This window comes from Ictidomys tridecemlineatus, chromosome 1 (genome assembly GCF_052094955.1).
Source record: "Ictidomys tridecemlineatus isolate mIctTri1 chromosome 1, mIctTri1.hap1, whole genome shotgun sequence".
NCBI classification, from domain to species: domain Eukaryota; kingdom Metazoa; phylum Chordata; class Mammalia; order Rodentia; family Sciuridae; genus Ictidomys; species Ictidomys tridecemlineatus.
The window spans coordinates 155,197,602-155,218,875 of NC_135477.1; the positions used below are offsets into that span (position 1 = coordinate 155,197,602).

Below are 21,274 nucleotides of genomic sequence, written 5' to 3' on the forward strand. Positions count from 1 at the left end.
ACAGGGTACTCCCATCTACCTATGGTCTCATGGAAGGATCTCATAACAAATGCATGGGATGGTCCGGGGCCCCTCCTCACCATGTTTACATATGTTAACAGGAGCCTCACCCCATCTGTGTGCCTGCTAGAAAGTCAAGCCCTGGATCCCCAGAACTACCAACCAAGAAGATGAAGGAACTAACTCTGGAGGAGAAACCTCACAAAGGACTCAACAACACAAACGGACCTCATGTAAAGTAATCTGGGATGATATTAAAGGTGTTGTTGAACAAGCCACCAAATTGACCCTTTGGCCTGGTGGCAATACCATCCCTGTGCCTATGATGATGGTCCTATTGTGTGCAGTGCTCACTGCTAACAGTGAAGCCTCCCATAAGGTAAATTGATCTTTGGTCACTAGGTCACCATCTTTAGCATTTGCTAATTGGAAAGGAGCTCTTCTCTAATAATTCCAAACTTATTGATAGTGAATTATTCATCCAGGAGGTGACCATAACCTAAAATACCAGCATTTTCATACCTACTCTGCCCATTTGTTTTTCCATAGTAGATAATAAAACCTATAATCCAGGCAGTCCCCTCTGTTTTGCTCTTGACAATGAAACTACTGTAGATAACTATAATAAGTCATAGGTTGGGCTGTCTCTCACTGACCTTAGAGTTATAGTTAATACTACCTATAACCATAGACTCCTCCATGGCTATTGCAAGAAACCCTTGCTGCCAATATGCCCAACAATGCTTTTTGTGAAGCCCCCCCTCAGATAATGATAGCATCCCATGAAATCAATGTGTCACTGCCATACTGTATGTTCTTGATAGAGGAATTTCTCTGGGGAAGAACAACCTCTAAGCAACTGGGCAGGTGCAGCTCCCTGGAATGTAACTGATGTGCCTAAAATCCATATGGGCTACTGCAGTAACTGCTATACAGGACAAGCCATTACCAATCGTTATGCAGGAAATCAGTATGGCATAATGAATATCACACCAATATTGCTGACTTCTAGGACCATCAAATGGGCAGCATCTGGCTGGATGAATGGGTCTATATTGAGTCCAGACCCTGACCATGAATTGCCTTTGTGCCAAATTATACCTATACCCACTATACACAAGCTTGTGTTATGCCACCCTTTGCCATGCTAATAATCAATGTTACTGCTGGCATAAATACCACTCCTACAGAGATCCCTTGTGCAGTCAAAACATCCTGCTGGCTCACAAATTGTCTAACCCCTGCTATGAAAGCTGAACTTATATTTATCTTCAGAGTGCCCTTAGCAATGTGGCTTTCAGTGAACCTGTCCAGAGAGTGGAGGAGTCCATGGGACATGGAGATGAAGAATCTTCTGAATGAGATCCTACACCAGACAAGTTGTGCAATTAGCCTCATCATCACTGGAATTATTGCCCTGGTAGCCGCCATCACCACCACAGCCACTGCCACTGCTTTGCTCACTCAGAGTATCCACATTGCTCAGACTGTGAACAATTTGTCTACTGCCATGGCAGAAACCTTTGCTGCCCAAAATGACTTAAATAAACTGTCCTGAGCTGCTGTTTTAGTCATTCAGCAAGAACTAGACCTCCACCAGGAACAACTAGATATTCTGTTTATGTTGCAAAGGTTCACTTGTGACCCTAAATTTCATAGTATTCATGTCACCCAATACTCTATATCTGAAAATATAACCTTATACTTGTCCAATTTTTCTCATCCGAAGGGCCCTTGGGATGCTGACTATATTATGACTATGTGTAACCTTACCCAGGCAATTGACAAAATCAATGAGACTAAGGTGTCCATCTTGACAACCTCTTCTTTCTTCTAGGGATTGATTGATCATTGGAAAATCTGATAGCCAAATTAACTAATCCTTATAATGCTATTACACTGGCCCTACTGTTTATAATAGTGGTAATATTTTCTTGTGTTGTGAGACCCTTATGTAGCCATGTAAAGGCCACTGAATGAAAAACAGCAATGCTGACTGAAGTCCTTGCAGCACAGTCAGAGGGGGGAGATGTGGGGACAAGTGCATAGAGTACTGCATATATATGGCATACATTAAGGATGTCTGAGTGGCAAACCACTCCCTCATGCTAGGCGTGTGAGTGATTTGCCGCACAGTCCTGGGCATGGGGCCATGAGTTGCATTTCCTGCACTGGCTCCATGACTCACTCCACAATTGGTTGCTGCAAGGACAGTCAGCAGAAATTGTATTGGTGGCTGCCTGTAATCTGCTTGGCTACTGCCTGAGTATATGTACATGGTAACTGCACAATAAAATCAGACCTGCTTTCTGCTTGGACTCTAGAGGTCTTGATTAGCAACTCCGCAGCCACACTCTCCCCTACCCTGTTCCGTGGACCTTCTCACTGAACAAGAGAAAGCTCACACAAGTTTCCATGAACTCAAATTGATGCAGATACTCACAAATATCTTTGGTCTTTGTGCTGACAGTTAATGTCAAATTCAAGGGCTTTTTCAGCTACATACAGTGGAAAATATCTTGACATCTTTTCTTTCAGAAGCTTAGAATCCCAAGAGTAACAATGGCACGTGCTGAACAGGAGTCTTCCATGTCAAAGAATTGGTGACCAGTCAGGACAATGAGGTCAAGAGTAAATATGAGCCAGGTATAGTGGCACATACCTGTAACCTCAGTGTCTTGGGAAGCGGAGGTAAGAGGATCGCGAGTTCGAAGCCAGCCTCAGCAAAAGTGAGGCGCTAAGCAACTCAATGAGACCTTGTCTCTAAATAAAATACAAAATAGAGCTGGGGATGTGGCTCAGTGGTGGAGTGCCCCTGGGTTTAATCCCTGAAACAAAAAAAAAATGGATCTCTAATGGCTTCCACATATGCCTCCTATGATGGCAAAGTTTTATGTGATAAGCCACAGAAACAATTTAAATCTTCAAACTTTTTTTTAGCCAAATAGGAACAATTTATCTCCTGGGACATGAAAATGTGTCAAGAAAGTGTCATAAAATGGTTCATCCTGAGTAATATAAAGAATTACTGTAAACTACACTCCTAGAAAGCTGAATGGTGAATCTCACTAAAAGAGATTGGCCTGAGTCTAGGTCCCAGACTCCCAGAATGAGCCCTGATATGCAGTAGTTACTCAATAAAGGCTTGTCGAATGCACTTGCTAGTTATCATTGTCAAGTTTATTAAATATTGGGCAGCTTCTACCAATGCAACATTGATAACTGAGATCAAAATAGTGGTTTTATGTGGTTTTGTTAGTTTTGTGTTGCCATTGCTAAGGCTACTTTATTCAGGTTTCTCATGAATCTGAGTTCCCAAGTCATATGTGATGAGAGCTTTGACATCCTCCTTACATAGCTCTGTACATTCTCTGCCCACTCTCCAGGATCCCATTGGATTTGACACAAAATATTCAGCAAATAGGTACAAAAAATGATGAAGTGAGATTATATCAAGCTAAAACTGTCTACATAGCAAAGAAAGCAAAGTGAACTTTTATTGTCAAATATAAAAAGTCATGGATGGAGATAAATATCAAAGTGATTTTCTGTTGTTTACAAGGGTTTTTAATAGAATCCTTTTGTTGTCTTTAATTCATTCTGAGTTTATTTTTGAGTATGGTATAAAAATTCAATACTGGTTTTTTTCAGTTGTCCTAACAGTACTTACTATAATTTATCCCTTCCCCACTGTGTAGACCAGACTCCTTTATTAAAAACCAGTTGACTATAAATGCATGGTTTTACTTCTGAGTTTTCTGTACAAATTACAAAATTCTTCAAGGGTCTTTTTTGTGCCAACACCATACTTTCTTGGTTTCTACAGGCTCATAATGTAATTTGAAATCAATAAGTGTGATGTATCCAACTTTTTCTTGCTCAAGGTTGCTTTGACTAATTGATTTTCTTTATAGTATCATATGAATTTTAAGATATTGTGTCTATTTCTGTGAAAAATGCCATTGGTATCTTGATGGCGATTGCATTAAATATGTATATCACTTTGGATATTATAAGCATTTTGACAATATCAATTATGATCCATGATAGAAGTCTTTTTTTTTCAATTTATTTGTGTCATCTAAGATGTTGATTTTGTGTTCTGCAACTGTACTGCTTTCATGTACTAGTTTTAATAGTTTTTTGGTAGTGTCTATAGGATTTTCTGTGTATAAGATCATATCATTTACAAATAGAGAGAATTTTATGTGATTTTTCCTATTTGAATGTCTTTTATGTCTTTCTCCTGCTTCATGGTTCTGGCTAGAACTTGAGTATTATGTTGAACAAGTGTCACAAGAATGAACACCATTGTCTTGCTCTTGAACTTATACTACAGATTTTAATTACAAGTGATGTTAGTAAAAATAATAAAATTCTTATAACAAAAATAAGTTATAATGTCTAGGAATGTATTTCAGTCTATAATAACAGTTTTCCTGGAATTCAGTTAAATATTTCTATGTTCTTGTTATTTCTCCTCTATAAAATTATCTCTGATTTTTTTCCTAGGAGTCAATCCTACACAACCCCTTTTCCCCAAAATTTCCCTCTTTTTCATAGCTAATCCTTAAAGTCTTACATGTTCCATTAATTCTTGTTTAAAACCTCATTTAGGTAGTTTATCAGCTGAAAAACAAATAGCAATAGGTTTCAAATGGTAGCCAACTAAACTCTAAAAGACAAAGAAGGCAGGTGCCAAGATGTTAATATTCTGCTGAGTGTAGGAAATCATCTCTGGCAAAATTATGGGGACCAATGAACTCTAATGATCAATAATGGGTGGGAAAGTTCAAGAAACCCAAGGGGTACAGGCATCTGCTTGCCACAAAAAATTTTACTTGCACAAAACAATTGTGTTATGGTTTAGATATGAGGTGTCTCCCAAAAGTTCATGTGTGAGACAATGAAGACCATTGGGAGGTGAAATTATTAGATTTGGGCAGGTATAACCTCATCAATGGATTGATCCACTGATGTGAATTAAGTAGATGGCAATTTTGGGCAGGTAGGGTGTGGCTGGGAGAGGTAGGTCACTAGAAGCATATTTTGTTCTTGGTGAGTAGAGTGCTCTCTCTCTCTCTCTCTCTCTCTCTCTCTCTCTCTCTCTCTCTCTCTCTCTCTCTCTCTCCCCCCCACCCACCGCCTTTCTACCTGATTACCATGACCTGAGTTGCCTCCTCTGCCACATTCTTCCCATTATGTTCTGCTTCACTTGGGCCCAGAGTTATAAAGTCAGCTGTCTATATACTGGGAAACTCATGTTTTTTCCTTCATATTTAATGGTCATATGAGAAGTCGCAACTATACTTATTAAAGGAATACAAAACAAACCAGCCCATTCCCAGAAACATACTGTGCTCCTCCAGAGGATGGACACCTTGCATCATCCACCTCAGTAGGGACTTGCCATTGCCTGAGTCAGGGGAGGAGCGCAGCATAAGATGGAAAAGTTTTAGAATGTTTTAAGTGAAGCTTTGTGTGTGATTCTGTTTTGACAAAGAAGTTGTCTACATTTTGCTTATGTCCTGAAACTTTTTGTAAGACTGAATTTGAAAGTGATAAACTAATTAATCAGACCCACAAAAATTCTAAGACAGAACAGAATTTAGCCAATGGCGTGATATTCTAGCAGTTTTTAGCCAAGTTTACTGTGATAAGCAGGAGCATAAAACAGAGCAGAAAGATTTGAAAAAAACTTGAAGTTTGGCCAGAAAAGTGCAAGCAAAACTGAAGCTAAGAAAGTTGTGGCTGTTGAAGCCATTACTGCCTCTAAAAAGATGCTAAATAATTTACCTAGAGACAACAGGAAAGATGGCTAGAGGGTATCTCATTAATAGGCAAGACCAAGCCCATCTCAGGCTCTAGTGTTTAAAAGTAAAATTCCTTTGAGAAGAGACCTGTGAGGTCCCTGCTTGCACAGAGGGGCCTAGGAAGTTGTTTCACCATGCTTAGCCACTCGGGCACTCAGACGCTGCTGAAACTGGGGTCCCAGAAGGCTTAATTACTTCTCAAGATGGCAGCAGACCTTGTAGACAATAAGTGGTGCTGGTTCTGCAGGAATGCCAGAAGCTGGAGTTAAGGAGTCATGAAAGATGCCATTGGAAGAACTGGGAGGACAGAGAAAGTGTAGCAGGATCAAAATTCCTGAAGGCTGCACCTGAGAGGGTGACACATGATGATGGGAAAAGGAGGCTGACACTACAACTGTGTCCCCCGAGATTAAGAGATGCTAATTACATGGGATATCTGCTAAGGAAAGCTTTAGGAATTGAACAGAAACAAGCCAAGAGAGTTTATGTGGGCTGCAACCAGTAAGGTCATGTGAGTGGATTTACACAAGTTTGGGCGAGAACACCATGATGCAATGTACCCCAGATGCTGCACGTGAGCTATAGTATTGTTTGCCTAGCTGGATTTTGGTCTTGCTTTGGTTTAATCACTTATTTCTATGCTCCTATTCCTCTCTTGTGGAATAGAAGTGTTTATTCTGTACCATTATATATTGGATATTTGTAATTTGCTTTTGATTTTTATGGGGGCTTTTCCTGGGAGTTTGTCTTGTATCTCAGGAGCCTTTTGGCTTGGACATTTGGGTAATACCAGAACTGTTAAGACTACTGAGTATTCTTAAAAATGGACTAAATGTATTTTGTGTTGTGATATAGGTCACTGAGGGCCGGAGACAGAATATTGCAGTTTAGATATGAGGTATCCCCCAAAAGCTCATACGTGAGAAAATGCAAGAATGTTTAGAGGTAAAATTATTAGATTATGATATCTATAACCTAATCAGTGGATTAATCTACTTGATGTGAACTAACTGGCTGATAACTGTAGGCTGTTAGGGTTTGGCTGGGGAAGGTCACTCACTGGGCGTGTGCCTCTGGGGTTTATATCTTGTCTCTGCTTCCCAATTGCCATGTTCTAAGCTGCTTTCCTCTTCTATACTCTTCCACCATGATGCTCTGCTTCACCTTGGGCCCAGAATTTTGAAGCAAACCATCTAAGGACAGAATCCTCTGAAACTGTGAGCCCCAAATAAACTTTTCCTCCCCTATTTGCTCATCAGATCTTTTGGTCACAGCAACAAAAAAACCTGACTAAAATAAATGGAATCTGTGCCCAGTTGCTTCAGTGGCCTCTTAAAATTTCTCAACTAAGGAATATGCTGTTTTTAATATAACCAGATGACCATGTTCATAGCATGCCAAGTTAAAGAACAACACATTAACCACAAAATAATTTTATTAAATTATATCCTGCTAGTGCAAATAATTCCATTTATTCATTATGTTAATTCCTGAATTGAGTTGTTTAGACCTTGATACAGAATATAAGATATAAAAACATTTGCTCTATACAAATTGTTATTCAGTGACTTCAGCTAATAAATAAAAAATATGAAAACTTTGGATAAATCAGACTTAGGATACAACAGTCTAACTTCAATATGCCTTCATACTTAGGGCTAGTTACACAAAAGTTCATAGGATGATTGATAGTGATAGAATTTCAAGTTATTACTGTCTGTACTTTTTGTTCAAAATTTCTAAAAACTTCTACTATTCCCTACCAGAGAACTCCTCCTTCTCTGTTCACTTTTATATTTATGATATTCCCTTTTATTCTTCTTTTTATGTCACTTTCTCATGGTTCATTGTTTTATGCTAACTTCTTAAATATTCTTTTCTGTCTTACATGGACAGTATTTAATTTATGACACCATAGCATAACCAATGCAGCTGATGAGGTGTTGATGTCTTCTTTTATTCAGGATCCCCCTAATTATTCTGCCATTTTTTTCAAGTAGGTAAATGTCATCATATCTGAGACTCTATATGTAAGTACATCTGTTTGTGATCTCCTTGTTTGCTCCAAATATCTTGGAAGGGTAACCATTGTATAAGAACATAGAAATCAGCCCTGAAAAATAAGGATATATGACAATGTCATAGCTAATTAGAAAATAAGGGTGAACACATCTCCTATGCCTTTGGGCACAGTGTCATCTACATGACACCACATTGGGAATCATTAACTTTGGAAAAGGTGTTTTCATTCTGCATTAAGTCTTCTATAATGCTCAGATATTATGAGAATTCAGGCCCATTCACCATATATGACCACAATATCCCCATTTCCCAGCCTCATTCCTTTGGAAAGTTGTGATAGAAGTCAACACTTACTCCTAGCTGCACAGTAGTCACAGGAAATGAACTAGAAAGAGTCCCCAAAGGTCCCTATGTCTAACATTCAAGCCAAGAAGGCACTAAATCCACAGATATTACAGAGGACTGTGCATGATCATCAGTCTTCCAAGGAACAAGAGAGGATCCATGGTCTGAGAGTTATTACTTAAAATTTTAGTCATTCTCTTTTCCCATCTTAACCTGAGTCTCTGCTTCTTCTTAGTACTTTCCACAGAGCTCCCTTCACATCCTTGTTTCTTAGGGTATAAATTAGAGGATTGAGAATGGGAGTGACTATAGTGTAAAAAAGGGCAACAAATTTTCCCTCCTTCTCAGAATAACTGTGGATAGGTTGGAGGTATGTGTAAATGGCTGAGCCATAGAAGAGGAAAACAACCAGCAGGTGGGACCCACATGTTCCAAAAGCCTTTCTGCGCCCAGCCATTGATTTGACCTTCAGTACTGCCTTAGCAATGTACACATAGGAGACTAGAATCAGTGCCGCAGGTACAACCAAGATTATGACTCGGGCCACAAACATCTTGGCCTCTGTGCCTCCTGTGTCCTCACAAGCCAACTTCAGGAATACAGGCATCTCACAGAAGAAGTGGTTCAGTCGATGGCCACAGAGAGGTATGGCCATCATGAGGCCTGTCTGAATCAGAGAGTTCATGAATCCTCCTACCCAGGATGTGATAGCTAATGCCTGGCAGAGAAGGGGGTGCATGATGGTTGTGTAGTGGAGTGGACGACACACAGCTGCATAGCGATCAATGGCCATCACCACCAGGAGCACACATTCAGTGGAGCCCAAGGCAAGGTAGATAAAGAGCTGGGCCACACACCCTCCATAGCTGATGGTCCGGTCCAGTCCCTGAAGGTTGATTAGAAGCTGAGGCACAGTGCTGGTGGTAAAGCAAAGGTCCAGGAAGGAGAGGTGAGAGAGAAAGAAATACATGGGCGTGTGCAGTCGAAGGTCTATTCGGGAGAGAATGATGATGGTGGTGTTGCCCAAGAGAGTTAGGGAGTAGAAAATCAAAATAAAGACAAAAAGGAGGATCTCCAGTTGAGGCCAATCTGAGAAGCCCACCAAAATGAAGCTCTCTCCAGAACTGGTGTTGAAACTTCCCATAGCTTTTCACCTGCCAAATAGGAGAAAATAATTCAGGTCATCCTATGAGGAATACCATTAAAACATTTATTTCACTATGTTTCTTAAATTCTCCAAAATTGTGCATGTTTTTTTAAAATTTTTCTATTTAGTTCTGTGTATCCAGTCTTCTATTATGACTCTTCTTGAGATAGGAGATCACTGAATTAGGAATAATATGGCCTAAGTTTGAACTCTAGTCCTGTTGTTCATTTTCTTTGTGACCACAGCCAGCTCAGCCAATCCTTTGGATGCAATGCTTCCTTGTCTGAAAGTAGAGATGATATATATTGTTTCCCTTACAAAACCAAGATTGTGGTAACTACTTTTAAAAATCTAAGCTGGAAAACACAGCATTAGTTTCCTGCAGTTCCAACTGGCTTCTTTCCTTGATTTATTAATAACCTGTTTTAGGAGGTTAAAACACTACTGAGATATCGATTTTGAGTATTTGTCTGCTTCCTTTTCCTCAATAAATATGGTCAGTACACCAAACCTGGAAGCCCCATGCATGGCCAGAAATGGACTGAGAATAGTGTAGAACCATTTCTTTGGTGATAGCAATTAGTAACAAACATCGCATTATTATGAATGATTCTACCTGGAATACCTTCCCCCACACATCTTCAACTGATAAATCATTCTTTACTCCACAGAAGGAGTTTTCCCATCCATTCCAGCCCTATCCTCACTGTGAAGTTTTCTACAATGCTTGACATTCTTATCTCATTCTTTATATAAAAATTATAAGTCCTTGCCTCTCTCTGAGTCCTCAGTGGTAGAAAAAAAATAGTAAATATAATAATAAATATTGTCTTCTTTTAAGGTACATATAAAGGTGATAAATACATGTTAATTTCATTTGGGAAATTAATGTATGTAACTTATACAATGTTGCATACATTTTGGCAAATGAAATGTTTGACTTTCCCTTCAAATCTTATGAAAATTCACCTTCTGAAAAACCTGCAGATAAACTGCTAATACACTCTAATAAGCCATAGAAGTAGGATAGAAACAAAAAGTTGCTTTGTTTAAGACTGATATTTTTGTAGTTAAAAATCCAAATAAGATTATAAGAAGTATGACAGAAAGCAAAAACAAAACAAGAAAACTAACAAAATAAGCTCCATATTAGCAACTTTTACCAAATTAATTAATTTATGTCTTTTGTTAAGTTTTCTGAACTGGAAGATCATCACTAATGGATCAATGCTGGATCAATGATTTTAATAAGAAATTTAGATGCTATCTATGATGATTTTGTGGAAAATGGAGAAAATATGAATGATAAAAACAAAGTGTTAATTTTTATGTTGTCTAACCAATGTATCAAAGATGGTTTTTGAATGAGAAGCATATTGGTGCACATATGAAGTCCCTACTGATCAACTCTATCACTGATGAGTGGTGCTCTCTGTTCTGAAAAATTCACTTCTCTAAGTCTCAGTTTACTTAAGTGTAAAACACAAGAAATACCTTACTTCACAGGATTTTGATCATTTTTAAATTACATAATGTTATTTGTACATTAAAATAAACACATGGGATGCAGCATTTAATATTTTATATTTTATATTTAATATTATTTTATTTTGATTAGCATGTACAAATTGTACATTTTGGTGTATTTCAGTGAGATATTTTAATACATATATACATTGTACACTAATCAACTCCTATCTCCTTTACCTATCCCCCCTTCATTTACCAAATTCTACTGATAGCTATTGTATATTTAGGTTGACTATTTTTTATCTTCCTAATATGAGAAAGAACACAAAACTCTTGTCTATATATGCCTGTTAACACTTGTCTTTCTACAATACTTATCTTCACTATATAATAGGGTTTGCTTTTGTTCACCATTAAAGTATCCCCATTTCCCAGTATAGTGCCTGGAGAACAAAAGGCTCTCAACAAATATGGTTACATGAATTAATGATTCATTTCCCACTTTGACACCATGCCTGAAGCACATAAATTTCCCAGAACTATTTGTTTCCTGTGAAAAATGAATGAAATAACACATCTTCACTGTTTATCATTTACTGGCACAAGGGCTTTAACCATACTCATTTTATATTTTTAATCAATGACATATTTAGTGAAATATAGATGTACTTAATATACAAATGAACTAAAATCTAAAAACATAAATAAAATGATAAATGATTGAATAATAATCCAAAAGGATTTCAATATGATGACAGGAGACTGAAAACCAATAAATAGCCAGCATAGTAGATAAGATATTAAGGTAATATTAAACAAGGAATATTGAGTTTACCTTCAACTCAGTTGGAAAAACATAGAATGGAGGAGACAAACATGGTAGCTATGTATTACAAAACTAGAAAACAATGATAACTTGGGAGTGTACTGACCAAAACCTCAGGTCAACAGTGTCCTCTGATGGTTGAATTCTACCAAGTGCAAGCACAGACTGGAACCTTGGCCTCTCGAGTTAGCAGAGCAACCAAAAGATCATTTCTTCATAGCCCCTTGTGCTACCTAATCCATGACTTTCTCATATGAAATCTTAAAGAAAGTTCTTATTTAATGATGCCACTGTGTAAATTTCCCATCTATAATCTTTTGAGCCTTTATTTCTATCAGATCCCTATTTCCACTTTGTTTCTTTTATTTCTTGATCCAACATGTCAGTCTTTTGCTAATATACTTAAACTTGTTGTCATAGTCCCACCCTTCAGATTCTAAAAGAATGCAATTCTCTAGTTTCCATTAGTAAAATCATGTTAGAAAATTCTGCAGGGAAAACATAATCCCAGCATCCAATGAATGTAATTAAAAATTCACAGTCTTCCTAATGTATCTTCAACATTTCTCTCTCTACTGGGTTTTTCTCAACTGAAAAGACCTATGATAAAGTCTCTCCAATTTAAAAATATGTATATATTTTCTTCTTAGGTCTCCTTTTAGTTACTTCAATTTCTTTTCTACTCTCCACAGATAGTTTATCAAGAATTCTCTCTCCTCAGTGTTACCACTACGTCTTCTTCCACTCACTCTCAACTCACTACTATATTGCTGTTATATTCAACACTTTTGTAGAGAAACATGGTGGACATTTTCTTGGTCAGAGCATTTTACATGTATACTACTGTCCATTACTGCAGAAAACCTTCCCTTTCCTAGTTATCCTCCTCTATCTTTGGCTATCTTTCAGTCTATTTTGTGTATTCTTCTTTCAATGTGCATCCTTACATGTTTTAGTTCCTTCTCAGAATTCTACCCTCAAAGCATATGCACAATGGAATATTACTCAGCCTTAAAGAAAAATGAAATTATGGCATTGGCAGGTAAATGGATGAAGCTGGAGAATATCATGCTAAGTAAAATAAACCAAACCCCCCAAATCAATATCAGTATCCTCTTATAAGTGGATACTGATCCATGGGTGGTGGGAGGGGGGATAGAGAAGAATGATTGTGCAGAGGTAAGTGAGAGGAGTGGAGTGGGTGTGGAGATGGGAAGAATGGTGGAATGAGACAGACATTATTACCCTATGGACACGTTTGATTATACTACTTGTGTGACTCTGCACCATGTACAGTCCAAGGAAGGAGGAGTTGTGCTCCATTTGTGTACAATGTGTCAAAATGCACTCTACTGTCATGTATAAGTAATTAGAACAAATTTTTTAAAAAAGGGAAAAAAAGCTATTCTCTCATATTCCACAGAACCTCCCTGGAATATGCACCCACTCCAAAGAACTAAATCAGAGAATCACTGTCTTGTCAACACCCACATGTACTTTTCTACTCACAGTCTCACTTATGAACTTCACACTTCTGTAATCCATCTGTATTAAGCATGACATTTTATTTCAGGTATTTCTGTTGCTTTTATATTTGGGGTTCGAATAATCTTAGTTGAAACTGCCTCTTTCAATGTCACAGTCTCGAGAGATATTAAAGGACTTTGCTGAAAGCAGAATTTTCATGCACAAACTGACCAATCCAGAACCAATATTCCAATTATATGCTTTATTGGATTCTCAATCTTGGACATTAACTCCCTGTCTTAATAACCCCATAGGTAAATACCAGAAAACAAGGATAGCCTTTATACTCTAGGGCATGATGAAATTATTCAAACTAGCGAATTATAAGATGTATACATTGTGTCACCTGTTTTTATTCTTACTGTGGAAACCACAACCATAGCTCTTGTCCACATTCTCATTCACTCCTCCTGCTTCCTAATGAAACCTGGTGCTTCATGTGGCCTCATGCAGCACACCATGCCCCTTCCTCTTGATAACTGTGAGTAATGAACTATTGGTTAAATGACATCTCTTGACCTGCTGCCCTCCTTATACTGTTAATGATAACATGGCCTGAGAGGAAGAAGATGGCAGGCCAGAGGTAGGCAGCATTCTGTGTCACTCTGTGATACAGATCTCACCTAATGGGAATATTGAATCTCTGAGAGTGTTAGATGACCCCTATACAGCTGCTCTTGCACAGAAATCACCAGCACTGTGCCCCTGTGCAGGGCTTTGGGCCTCAGCACTTGAGCAAGACTCCTGTTTGAGAAAGACTCCTGACTTCTGACATTCAACCCCCAAAAGTTCTAGCCAATGCAGGGCTTGTGGGTGCCTAGAATAGCAAAATCACCTATCAGCACAGCTGCAGAACTCAAACTTCACTCTGCTCCCACACAGGTCACGCAGCTGCTAACTACCCTCAGCACAACATCAGTGCCTGGCGCTCCCCACCCCACCCAACACCTTGGCACTGGAAGCAGACTGCCTCCATCTTGGCTCAACTTCCTTGCCATATTTAGTGGGTGCAGCTCCAAGATTGGAACTGGCCAGGTACCAGGTTTCCAACTTCCCCCTCTTCCCAGCAGCGGTAATCCACCTTGGCACTGGAAGCAGACTGCCTCCATCTTGGCTCAACTTCCTTGCCATATTTAGTGGGTGCAGCTCCAAGATTGGAACTGGCCAGGTACCAGGTTTCCAACTTCCCCCTCTTCCCAGCAGCGGTAATCCACCTTGGCACTGGAAGCAGACTGCCTCCATCTTGGCTCAACTTCCTTGCCATATTTAGTGGGTGCAGCTCCAAGATTGGAACTGGCCAGGTACCAGGTTTCCAACTTCCCCCTCTTCCCAGCAGCGGTAATCCAACATAATAGATGTTCAACAAAAAATGGGTCTCAGTTGGACAGGTGCCCAGCCCAACCAGGGCACTGCCCCTGGAAGCCCTAGAGTGAGAGGTCCTTCAATTGGGAACTGCTAAGGGAGAGGGAGATAGAGTTAATGTTTGGAGCCTAACATAGAGACCAGGAAATGAGAAATTTCCAGGCAAAAAATCTAGCTAGCACTGAGCACTCAAGTCATACGAGTGGTCCCAAAAAGAGATCCTTGAGGTGCAATCTCCCTACAGGAACTGGTGGGTGTCAATCCCTGCTTCCAGACATCCTCCACCAGGATCAGCCTTTCCACCCTGGTTACCTCCACCATCCTGAGGGCAGAGACACCAGTTTACAACAGACAACCCCACCTATTGGGTGAGAAGAGAAGCAAGAAAGATACAGATTTCTAAATCTAGCACCAATCCTAGTCTCTTTTTTCAAGTATTTTTTTCTCTTTTTCTTCTCCCTCTCTATTTTTACTCCCTCACATCCCCAACATATGTAAAACCAAGAACTTTGTATAAAAAAAGGATTTTGAGGACTGGGACATCTGAATAATATAATATAGAGGTGTTGGGAGGAAAATTACCTCTAGATAGGGAATAGGGGTGGGAGGGAAGGAGAGGGAGAAGGGGAATAGATAGGATGATGGAAGGAGATAGTCATCATTATACAAAATACATGTATGAAGATGTGAATTTGGTGTCAACATACCTTATATACAAGCAGAGATATAATAGTGGTATATATAATGGTGGTATAAAGGTGTATTAAGAACTGTATGCAGAAAATAGGAGAGCTCATGTATAATGGCATAATTTGGTGTGAAAATACTCTATATACAGAGTTACAAAAAATGGGCTGTGAATGGATAATTATGAATGTAATGCACTCCACTATTGTCATGTATGTAATAAATAAATAAAAATACAATACAATAAAAAATAATAAAGAGGTGTTGTATATGCCTTCCCCCCCTTGTTTCTTCTTTATTTTCCTTTCTCCGATTTTTACTATTTTAACATCCTTTATTTTTCTGAATACATATGTATGTTTGCTTTATGTACTCTACTGTCTTCTCATGTACTTGTCTACCCTAAATTACTTCCTGTCTATTCTCTTCCTAACTCTCTTTATTAGATTTTTTCACACTTCCTAAGATATATTAACTCTATATCCTCACATCCTACCTCCTCAGCATATCATCCTATGCCCCATCCACAATTCATTGTCCACCATCAGAAACTATAAACTCTTTTACAAAACTATTGATTATATTATAGATAATAATATAATTCAACATTTCTGTACATTGAAACCAAACTGTAAATGTCTTAATAACAATTAATTGTTTATAGGTGGTATATTGTTGGTATGATTTGTTAACATTGTTCTTCCCCACAAAGGAGAGGTTTTGGAACCCTATGAGAGCACTACAAACCTATAGGGTAAAAACAATAACATACCAGATCCATAGAGCTGGAAAGGAAGACACACAAACAACATGAAAAGACAAGGAAGAAACACCCCAAACAAATCAAGCTAACACATTATTAGAATCCATGGCAACCCCAGAGGAAGAAATGACAGATAAGGAGTACAGGATGTACATGATTAAAATGTCTGTGAACTCAAGGAAGATATAAGAGAGCACATACAGATAGTGAAAGATCATTTTGACAAGGAGCTACATAAATAAATACAGGAAGCAAAAGGTAACCTCAACAGGGAGATAGAGGTTCTAAAAAGAAATAAAGAAAGAAAACAAAACAAAACAAAAAAACACCCAGAAATACTTGAAATGAAAGAAACAATAAACTAAATTAAAAGCTCAAATGAAAGCATCACCAACAGAGTAGACCACTTGGAAGATAGAACTTCAGACAATGAAGACAAAATTTATAATCTTGAAAATAACATAGACCAGACAGTGATAATGGTAAGAAACCATGAGCAGAACATACAAGAAATATGGGATAGCATTAAAAAGCCAAATTTAAGATTTATTGGGATAGAGGAAAGCATAGAGTTCCAAACCAAAGGAATAAACGATCTATTCAATGAAATAATATCAGAAAGCTTTCCAAACGTGAAGAATAAATTGAAAATCCAAATTCAAGAAACCTACAGGATGCTGAATGTACAAAATCACAACAGATCCACAGCAAGGCACATTATAATAAAAATGCCTAACAGACAGAATAAGGAGAAAATTTTAAAAGCCACAAGAGAAAAGAATCAGATTATATATAGGGGGAAAACAATGGCATATTTTTCAACACAGACTCTGAAAACTAGAAGATCCTGGAACAACATATATCAAGCTCTGAAAGAAAATGGATGCCAACCAAGGATCTTGTATCCAGAAAAATTAAACTTTAGGTTTGATAATGAAATAAAAACCTTCCATGATAAATAAAAGTTAAAAAGAATTTACAGCTAGAAAATCAGCACTACAAAACATCCTTGGAAAAATATTTCATGAATAGGAAACAAAAAACAACAATGAAAATCAGCAGAGGGAGGTAGTACCCTAAAGGAAAAACTAATCAAAAAGAAAATCAAGTCAAGTTAAATAACAAAAATAAACAAATATGGCTGGGAATACAAACCATATCTCAATAATAACCCTAAATGTTAATGGTTTAAACTCACCAATCAAAAGGCATAGGCTTGCAGATTGGATTATTTAAAAAGATCTAACAATATGCTGCCTCCAGGATACTCATCTGAGAGGAAAAGCCATTCACAGACTGAAAGTGAAATGTTGGGAAAAATAATACCTCTCACATGGACTGTAGAAGCAAGCAGAGGTTTCCAACCTCGTATCAAAAAAAGTAGACTTCAAGCCAAAGTTAATCAAAAGCAATAAAGATGGACATTACATACTGCTCAAGGAAACCATACCCCAACAAGACATAACAGTCATAAATATATATGCCCCCAAAAATGGTGCAGCTATGTTCATCAAACAAATTCTTCTCAAGTTCAAGAGTCAAATTGATCACAACACAATAATCTTGGGTGACTTTAACACACATCTCCCACCCCTGGATAGATCTTCCAAACAAAAATTGAATATAGAAACCATAGTTCTCAATAATACAATTAATAACTTTGACTTAACTGACATATATAAATATTTCATTCTGCATCAAGAAAATACACTTTCTTCTCAGCAGCACATGAATACTTCTCTAAAATAGACCACATAATATGCCATACAGCAACTCTTTGCAAATACAAAAAAGTAGAGATACTACCATGCATTTTATCAGATCATAATGGAATGAAATTACAAATCAATGAAAAAATTAAAAAATAAAAGTTACTCCAACACTTGAAGACTACACAATATGCTACTGAATGAACAATTGGTTGTAGAGGACATCAGGAGGAGATTTAAAAAATCCTTAGAGGTAAAACAGAACATAGACACCATATATTGAAATCTCTGAGACACTATGAAGGCAGTACAAAGAGGAAAGTTCATTGCATGGAGTTCATTCCTTAAAATAAGAAAAAGTCAATAAATAAATAATTTCACATTACATCTCAAAGCCCTAGAAAAAAAAGAACAAATAACCACCAAAAGAAGTAGAAGGCAGGAAAAAATTAAAATCAGAGATGAAATCAATGAAATTGAAACAAAAGAAACAATTGAAAAAATTGACAGAACAAAAGTTAGTTCTTTGAAAAATAAATAAAATTAACAAACCCTTAGCTACAAAGAGAAGGAGAGAGAAAACTCAAATAACCAGTATATGTAATGAAAGAAGTATATCACAACAGGCACTACAGAAATACAGAGGATAATTAGAAACTATTTTGAAAACTTATACACCAATAAAATAGAAGATATTGAAGGCATCAACAAATTTCTTAAGTCATACAATTTGCCCAGATTAAATCTGGATGATATACACAATTTAAACAGACTAATATCAAGTAATGAAATAGAAGATGCCATCATAAGTCTACCAACCAAGAAAAGCCCAGGAATGGATGCATACACAGCTGAGTTCTACAAGACCTTTAAAGAAGAACTTATACCAATATTCTTCAATTTATTTCAGGAAATAGAAAAAGAGGGAGCTTTGGGCTGGGGTTGTGGCTCATTGGTAGAGTGCTCACTCAGCACATGTGAGGCACTGGGTTTGACCCTCATCTCCACATAAAAATGAAAAATAAAAATCTTTATTTAATTTTAAAGTGTGTCTACTGACAACTAAAAAATAAAATATTTAAAAAAAATAAAAGAAAAAGAGGGAGCACTTCCAAAGTCATTCTATGAAGTAATATCATCCTGATTTCAAAACCAGGCAAAAACACATCAAAGAAAGAAAACTTTAGACCAATATCCCTAGTAAAAATAGATGCAAAAATTCTTAATAAAATTATGGGAAATCAAATATATATGATATATCAAAAAGATAGTGCACCATGATTAAGTAGGATTCATCCCAGGGATTCAAGGTTGGTTCAACATACAGAAATCAATAAATGTAACTCATCACATCAGAGATTCAAAGATAAGAATCATATGATCTTCTCAACAGGTGCAGAAAAAGCATCTGACAAAATACAGCACCACTTCACATTCAAAATACTAGAAAAACTAGGGATAACAGGAACATATCTCAACATCATAAAGGCTATATATGCTAAGCCCCAGGCCAACATCATTCTAAATGGAGAAAAATTGAAAGCATTCCCTCTAAATACTGGAATAAGACAGGGATGCCCTCTTTCACCACTTCTATTTAACATAGTTCTTGAAACACTGGCCAGAGCAATTAGACAAAAGAAATTAAAGTGATACCAACAGGAAAAGGAGAACTCAAATTAGCACCATTTGCTGATGATATAATTCTATACAAAAAGTCCACCAGAAAACTTCTAGAACTAGTAAATGAATTCATCAAAGTATCAGGATATAAAATCAATACCCATAAATCAAAGGCATTTCTGTATATCAGTGACAAATCCTCTGAAAGTGAAATGAAGAAAACTATCCCATTTACAAAAGCCTTTAAAAAATACTTGGAAATCAGCTTAATGAAAGAGGTGAAAAATTTATACAATAAAAACTACAGAACCCCAAAGAAAGAAATTAAAGAAGACCTTAGAAGATGGAAAGATATACCTTGCTCTTGGATCCACATAATTAATATTATCAAAATGACCATACTACCAAAAGCATTATACAGATTTAATGCAATTCTGATCAAAATCCTAATGGCATTCCTCATAGAAATAGAAAAAGTAATCATAAAATTCATCCAGAAAAATAGGAGACCCAGAATTATTAAAGCAATTCTTAGCAGGAAGAGTGAAGCAGGTGTCATCACTATACCAGACCTTAGACTATACTATAGAGCAATAGTAACAAAAACAACATGGTATTGGCACCAAAACAGACTGGTAGACCAATGGTACAGACTAGAGGACACAGGGACTAACCCACAAAACTACAATTATCTTATATTAAACAAAAGTGCCAAAAACATACATTGGAAAAAAATAGCCTTTTCAACAAATGGCGCTGGGAAAACTGGAAATCCATATGCAACAAAATGAAATTAAACCCCTCTCTCTCTCTCACCAAGCATAAAACTCAACTCAAAGTGAATCAAGGACCTAGGAATTAAACTAGAGTCCCTGCATCTAATAGAAGAAAAAGTAGGTCCTAATCTTTATCATGTGGGATCAGGCCCCAAATTTCTTAATAAGACTCCTGTAGCACAAGAATTAAAACCAAGAATTAATAAATGGGATGGATTCAAACTAAAAAGTTTCTTCTTAGCAAAGAAACAATTTGTGAGGTGAATAAAAAGCCTACATCTTGGGAGCAAATCTTTACCCCTCACACATTGGAGCTCTAATCTCTAGGGTATATAAAAAACTTAAAAATCCAAGCACACACACACACACACACACACACACACACACACACACAAGAAACAAATAATCCAATCAATAAATGGGCCAAGAACATGAACAGACACTTCTTAGACTATGACATACAATCAATCAACAAACATATGAAAAAATGCTCGTGATCACTAGTTATTAGAGAAATTTAAATGAAAACTACTCTAAGATTTCATCTCACTCCTGTCAGATTGGCAGCTATTATGTGTTGGTGAGAATGTGGGGAACAAATTGTGCTCATACACTGCTGGTGGGACTGCAAATTGGTGCACCCAATACGGAAAGCAATATGGAAATTTCTTGGAAAATTGGAAATGGAACCACCATTTGACCCAGCTATCCCTCTCCTCAGTCTATACCCAAAGGTCTTAAAAACAACATACTACAGGGAAACAGCCACATCAATGTTTATAGCAGCACAATTCACAATAACTAAACTGTAGAATGAACCTAGATGCCCTTCAGTAGATGAATGGATAAAAAAGTGGCATATGTACACATTGAAATATTACTCAGCAATAAAAGAGAATAAAATCATGACATTTGCAGGTAAATGGATGGAGTTGGAGAAGATAATGCTAATTGAATTTAGCCAGTCCCAAAAAAACAAATGCTGACTGTTTTCTCTGATATAAGGAGGCTGATTCATAGTGAGGTAGGGACGGGGAGCATGGGAGGAATAGACAAACTCTAGATAGGGTAGAGGGATGGGAGGGAAAGGGAAGGGGCAGGGGGTTAGCAATGATGATGGAATGTGATGGACATCATTATCCAAAGTACATGTATGAAGATACAAATTGGCATGAACATACTTTATATACAACCAGGGATATGA

General features: G+C 37.3%; 1 protein-coding gene across 1 annotated transcript in view; it reads right to left on the reverse strand.

The window, feature by feature from the left end:
- Nucleotides 1-7,230: 7,230 nt before the first annotated feature.
- The window catches only part of LOC144377873 (olfactory receptor 2Y1), an 82,333-nt gene continuing 68,289 nt past the window's right edge, over nt 7,231-21,274 (reverse strand). Inside the window, exon 2 of the mRNA XM_078050451.1 lies at nt 7,231-9,334. Within this exon, the coding sequence (XP_077906577.1) occupies nt 8,389-9,324 (936 nt within the window). The 5' untranslated portion in view covers nt 9,325-9,334 and the 3' untranslated portion in view covers nt 7,231-8,388. The remainder of the gene's footprint in view (nt 9,335-21,274) is intronic.